Source organism: Primulina eburnea, chromosome 11 (assembly GCF_022965805.1).
Source record: "Primulina eburnea isolate SZY01 chromosome 11, ASM2296580v1, whole genome shotgun sequence".
Lineage (NCBI taxonomy): Eukaryota > Viridiplantae > Streptophyta > Magnoliopsida > Lamiales > Gesneriaceae > Primulina > Primulina eburnea.
The window spans coordinates 2646607-2653459 of NC_133111.1; the positions used below are offsets into that span (position 1 = coordinate 2646607).

The 6853-nt window shown below is 39.4% G+C and overlaps 1 protein-coding gene across 3 annotated transcripts; it reads right to left on the reverse strand.

Moving 5' to 3' along the window:
• Positions 1–1172: 1172 nt before the first annotated feature.
• Positions 1173–6580, reverse strand: LOC140804284 (mitogen-activated protein kinase kinase kinase YODA-like). 3 transcript variants are annotated; one of them, XM_073160175.1, is made up of 12 exons: positions 6395–6580; positions 5164–5716; positions 4284–5021; positions 3990–4077; positions 3799–3861; positions 3268–3428; positions 3107–3182; positions 2923–2982; positions 2720–2827; positions 2406–2633; positions 2072–2178; positions 1173–1991 (listed from the first exon to the last, which is right to left on the reverse strand). In XM_073160175.1, exons 2-12 carry the CDS (start codon positions 5709–5711, stop codon positions 1508–1510), a joined length of 2661 nt encoding a protein of 886 aa, XP_073016276.1. In that variant the 5' UTR covers positions 5712–5716; positions 6395–6580; the 3' UTR covers positions 1173–1507. The 3 variants fall into 3 exon arrangements, with proteins under 3 accessions (XP_073016276.1, XP_073016278.1, XP_073016277.1); XM_073160177.1 differs by having other exon boundaries at positions 2084–2178; positions 6395–6579; XM_073160176.1 differs by lacking the exon at positions 6395–6580 and adding an exon at positions 6202–6368.
• Positions 6581–6853: the final 273 nt, after the last annotated feature.

Genomic DNA, 6853 nt, shown 5'->3' on the forward strand with positions numbered 1-6853 from the left:
ACCCAATGTATTCACTTACAACTCAATAATTTGTGGGCTTTGTATGGTCGGTAAGTTTGACGATGCTTGGTTGATGTTGAAAGAAATGGGATCAAAAGGTTGTAATCCGAATTTTCTTGTGTACACTACGATATTGAGTTACCTTCGGATTGCACGAAAAATGGATGAAGCTCAAGAAGTGGTGAAACATATGATGGAAAGGGGGGACTATGTTCATCTACTTGGGAAAATCAAGAGATACAGAAGATGTTAGCTGCTTATAAGTATATGGAGTTCCTAATTACAAGTGATCTAGTGCAACATGTTGGCCAAAATGTGCTCAAACATTTAGCTCTACGCCTTCAGAGGCTGATGTAAATTCAGCAAACCACAATTTTGATGGTCTTTTCCAAATGATATACATATTACGCTCGTGTTTTGATAATGAATAATAAACATAGCTCTTTGGATCTTCAGCTGTCTTAGACTCGATATGATGCAACTTTTATTTTAAAGAAGAATAAACATAGCTCTAAATGTGATAAAGGCTTGTTGCGGTTCTTCAAGACGGATTATCACGATCGCGTGCCATGTTTTACAGCAATGTCTCATAACTAAGGAAACGAGTCCAAAAAATGGCTAATTTGCCATCAATGTAGACGGTAAGTGTCCAGGAGATGCGCCACTCGTTTAGCTAATCTAGGACAGTGAGGTACCCGAGCATTTTCTGCCAAACAAACTTTCCTAAGAAAGGTTACCATAGGGACACTCCAGAGAGCACGTGAAGGGCTATTAATTGCATGAATCACAGTGGTCGCATCCGTCTCTAAATTCCACTTCCTCTAATTAAACTGAGAGCAGCAGCCCGGCCATATGCCTTCTCCTGCTGCAAGCACTTCGGCTAGGTGAGTAGGATATTTGCCTGGGAGTAATCGAGTTAAAGCAAAAAGAACGTCGTACTAGTCCTCGCCACCACTCCCACACCAAGGAATTGCCTCCGTAACAGCAGCATTTTCTTGGATTTTCATAATACCTGCAGGAGGGGCACACCAGCATGGCATAGGCTGGTTTATTCACAGGCAAGGCTGGTGTGGTGGCGACGAAAAACTTGTGGATTTTAGACATTCGCGTTAAATTTCTGATAATTTTTTTCGATCCCATAGATAATTCTAAAATTTGTCACGGCAGCGAAGTGAGATGTGAAAGAACTACATATTTCACGAGAAATAACATTCAATGTTATATTGGTCTACAATTTTAATTCCAATGATTTAGCAACGGGTTAAGCTGTACTATCAAAGCCATCAACCCCATGTAAATAAATATTTTCATTTCTATTCATGTCAAATCAAACCTAGACAACTTAAATTTGTAAGAGCGGGACTGTCTGATGGCACGAGGCTCCGAGAAGTCTTCCTCCGAGAACTTGAGACGGCTGAGCGTGAGCGATGTCAAAAATGTGCATACAAAATCGAGCCTCGGGTTAATTAGGCCTATCATGAACCATTTAGTGCAGTATCGAACACAGTTAAATCCCAGTAGTATGGTGACACGCTGGTGAAGAGGAAGGATTGAAATCAAGTGGTGGATTCAGCTTAATGGGTTCCCTTAGAAGCTGCTGAGTCACACGATCGGCCAATACTGATTGCCCATTATAAAATTCTGCGTTGGCTTCCCTTCCAAACTGCTTTTTAATGACATCATTATCACATGCTACCAGTTCTTGAAATGCATTAGATTCTGCATATACCCCTCTCAGAATATCCGGATCCCAATAAGAGGGGCGCTTTGGGTCGTTGTAAAAACCCTCTTGCAGGAACATTGATTGGTTAAGATGATGTGGGATGGCGCCAATACCGCCAGTTAGAGGAGTGGAGGAACCAGATGTAAAAGGGCTAGATAAGGGCGAAGGGGACATTCTCCCATTCATGTGTTGGGGAGATCTTGGATGTAGAAGAGGACTCCCAACTGGAGACACAGGGCACGATATGTTCCTTGGAGAATAGGAATCACTGTCGATGACAAGGAAAGAATCAGAAAACAAGTGAGCTTTTCAAAACTACCTTAACGTCACAGTTACACACACACACACATGTATAAAGACCTCGAATGAAAATTGGATTTTGATATTCTGGAGGAGTGGATGGCAAGTCTCTCCATATCCGATTGCAGAAGACTTCTCACAGGAACAATAATGCCCTACAGAAGATTCATTGAACATGTTTCATCACTGATACATACACGGAGAGCAAGTGAACTTCAAATGGAAAGCATGGATTACTGTTTCGATTTTTAAAGTTTTAAAGAAAAAATAACAAAATTATCACTGAATCTACTTGCCTGAAATATGAAATTAGACAGCAGTTCACAAACACACACACACACACATAAATGTATACATATTTATCCCAGATAAAGTAGTGTACCGTGGATTTTACAACATTTGTTCCCGCAGGATGCTCAGAAGCAGTAGTTATTTCTTTTGCTGGAGCAGCACCTTTCACAAAAGCATGATCCAAAAGCTGAGAAGCTGTGGGACGATGCAGGGGATTCCGCTGCAAACAGAGCCTCACAAAATCTTTGCCTTCTTCAGAGAGGTGATCAGGAATTGTTGGAAGTTCTTTACTATTCCCAATCTTGAACATGGCAGCCACCTTCAATTACAAAAGACCAGATATATACCAAATAAACAAGAATGAAAATCAAGTCCTGAAACTAGAGTCCAAAGAGTTTCACACACCCCTTCGTACTGGCTCCAAGGTGGTTTCGAAGTAGCCATTTCCAAGACAGTGCATCCAAGACTCCATATATCAACAGCTAGACCACATGCAGCAGAATTCCTTATAACCTAAGCACAAAAAAGAAGAAGAATATGATTATGCGGCTGGAAAGCAAGCACAAGAAACTTTAGGTGAGGTGAGAGATGATGATCAATATACTAACCTCAGGTGCCATCCAATAAGGGCTACCTTTAAAAGATAATGGACATGATTGCCCTGCAATCTGTAAAAACCTCACAACATGAAGGCAAGCGGATAATCCCGACTCTTCATTTCCCGTGTGCAAAGTTTATTTGAAATGTAAAAAAAAAATTGACCGACGCTTGAAAGAATATATTAAAACTCACGTGCTTTGCCATGCCAAAGTCTGCCAACTTAACTCGGCCACTTGGGTCCACAAGGATATTCGCCCCTTTAATATCCCTGATACAGATACTTCTATAAGAATTCATATCCAAACCAACATCGCAAGCACAAAACCAATTCAACGAAGTTTGATCAGATTTACCTGTGCAAGGTATTTTTGGCATGTAAATAGGCAAGCCCTGACAGAATTTGTTGAGTATAACTGCGAATCGCTGATTCTCCTAACTTCCCATAATCTAGCAGAATTTTACGTATTGAACCCCCAGATACATATTCCAAATATATATATAATTTATCATCCACCTGATCAGGGATAAAGAATTAAAACATCAACGAAAATTCAAGAAAAATGGCATCACGTGGTAATTTATGTGTGATCCATACAAGTTACCATGGATTGCATTAGCGTACACAAGTTTATTTCGATAAGAGACACGAGTTGGCAACAATTTATCCACAAATTTTATAATTTGCATAAAAAAATTTATAAATGTTTTTTTTTCTGAAAGTGTGATAAACTGCTTTAAGGAAGTAATTGTCGGCTTTTAATTGCCGAAAAAAGTGCAAAGCATTTTATTAAATTAAGTTCGCTAATGGATATTTAGAAAGTTTACACAACAAAAGACCCATTATAGGAGGCATCCAAGAAAAGCAGAGCAGGAAAGTGACCAACCGATTCAGATCCATAATACTGCACAATATTAGGATGGCTTAAGCGGCTCAGCAGCATTATCTCCTGCAAGAACAGTACAGATTGAATGAACTTCCTCATACAAAATATAGGGAAAAAATCAGCTGAAGACTTGCTTCAGAAACTACATGAAAAATTTAGCCTCCAATCATTCTAACGGCCAAAATACTCACCTGTCCTAACTGCTTTGCACTTTCCTTTGATTTTGCATCATCAGCAAATAATGTTACTTCCTTCATGGCACACATTCCACCAGTTTCGCTAGAACCCAAAGAACAGAACCCATAAAATCATGAAAGGATTCAAGACAATTGAGTCAAATACACACACACGCACTGAAACAATTTCGAAAACAAAAGGTTGAAAGAACAAATAGGGGAGATGCCTAGGATACAAACCAACAGACATGTAATGGAAAACGAGAATAAATGAAAAACTCAGGCACTGCGATAATTATAGTTTCTCACCTATTAAAACCAACATAAACATGTCCAAAGGTGCCTCGGCCAAGCAACTTCCCTTTTTTCCATCGTGGACTAGAGGTTGTAGGATTCTCTGCTCTTCCTGGACTACGTGATACTGATGGCGACGTCACAGCTGAATTTGGATGAGAGAAAGGCGAGGAATTGGAAATTGATAGGGGAGGAAGGGGGAGGGGGTGACTTTGTTGTTTTGCATCATCAAGCCAATTATTCTGCGACTCAGAGTTTCCTCCTCCAGCTCTAGGATGGAGCGGCGTTACAGCACCACTATGAATTCTTGAACTAGGGCCGGGACTTGTCCTTCTGGGACTAGGATTAGGTGAATATTCAGGGCTTCCTCTACTGGGCAGCCAAAATAATTGCCCAGACATATCTCCTCCCATTGAATTATGCCCAGAGGTCTGACCTGAGCCTGGACTTGAGCATTGACCAGATCCAAGAAAGGGAATATCTGGATAAATCTTTCCAGCAGGGAAAGCAGATCTTGTAACCTGCTCATAGCCAAAAGCTCTCATTGGGCTTCTGGAGGGACTAGACATTGAGCTGTCTGGAGCACTGCAAAAAGCACCGTGAGGTGGAACCTGCAAGTTCAGCACTTGACTTTTCAAATGCTGTCTTCTACAAGGTGGAGAGAAGGTGATTTTATTGTCGGAAACATTCACTGGAAAAGGTGTCTCTCTTGAGATTACTGGAGCAACAGGGGACTGATCCTTGACAACAACGCTTCATTCAAATAATAAGAGAAAAGAAGGCACGGTGTTAGTCAGGAAGGAAACCTTCCATATTAGAAGTCCAAATTATACGAGCAAATTTTAGAAAAAACTAATAAATGTCCTTCCACGCATTACTTTAGAGGACCACTCACGTTGAAGGACCAGTAGCAGCTTTTCCAGTACTAAAATCATGGTCAGATGCCATAGGGCTACGCTGATGTGAACCAACTGGTTCATCACTCTCAATGGAACATTCACTAGAGATTGAAGTAACAACCAGTTCACCATCGAAATCTGATGGATCCAGCCTATGCCGGGTGCATCCAGGCCTCGAAAATGGCAGAAATGATAATGGCTTGGTGCCCTTTTCTAATTTTTTCTTTTCCTTTTTGCCTGTTCTAGCATCAGAATGATTCACATTTGCGGGACCTGGCAACGGAAGTGTTTGGGCTAGAGGCCTTTCGGCAAAACTTTGACAACGTGCTACATGTTTGGAAGGTGACGGAGACCTTGAATGGGCTTTTGACTGAGACCCTCTCTCTGAAACTGTATCACTTGAACGTCTTCTAGATCCTCCCGATACGCCGGTTGATTTACTATCAGGACTCCTAAATTTCCTTTGTATTGTGTCGATAAATCTTTCTTTGATTTCTTTCTTTTTTGGTTCTTTCGACGATGACTTCCCCCACCAAGAAGGCATGTTTTCTAAAACACAAGATTACAAAGCAAAACTGTGATCTCAATAACAAACAGCTCGTGGCTAAAAGATCGATTCAAATATCATGCATGTGCGTGTTGCCCCGAAACGTCTTCCAGAGTCAAACTTAGATCAGAGTTGGAATCCTTTTTTTTAACCACCAGAGTTGGATTCTTAATAAAGGTAATACGAAGTGAAAATTTCAATCTTTCGTCGGCATAACAAACTAGGGGAAATGTATATCCAACATTAAAACCTAAAGAACTGAACAAGTCAATAGATTGAACAACCATAACTAGTCATTTTACGATATTCTTCTTGCTATTTTTTCATCCTCTTTTTAAAAATCAGTAGTCCAACCATGAATGTCCTTTCATTTACCAATTCAATATATTCACCATAAATATCAGCAAAATGAACAATAATATGAAGCTAAATACAACAAAACATAATCTTTAACACATCAACACAAATATAGCAAAAACGTTCTTACCATTTCTACTTAGCTTTCAACTATTAATCAAATAAACACTTCTGATCTCTCCATAATCAAAGGCGACAACAAAAAATGATCTCTATTACCCAAAATCACAGCTTAAATTCACCACGGATCCACAAATACAAAACAAAATTTCAACCAAACGTAGTATCTAATTAACTGTCATAAATCACGCAAATAAACTTACTCAAAATCTCAGCTCTTCACATCCAAGAACAAGATACATTCACTCCCTCTTCATATTCCATCAAATTTGTTTAATCCCACACGCTTAAAGACTACGCCCAGAAAAATTAAGCGCGTGTAGCTCGTGGATGGAGACGTTTCGAAGAGAGCGCGTAAGGAGAGAAGCTCGTGAGGGTTGAGAGAGAGTGTGTGTGTTGTCTGAGGGATGAATTTAAAATGCAATTATTTTAATTGTTAATAAAATATTATTATCGTAATAATAATAATTATAGGAATCTGATTCAATGTAATTTCAAATAATTATATTTATTCATATTGTCACCAACTTAATCTATGTTTAGTTGCATAATTAAAAAGAAAACTTGACTCATTATGATTTGTGGATAACTTTTTCGTACATACTTTATATTATTTTATTTTGACAACAACTTGTGTGAGACAATCTCACAAGTTGTATTTT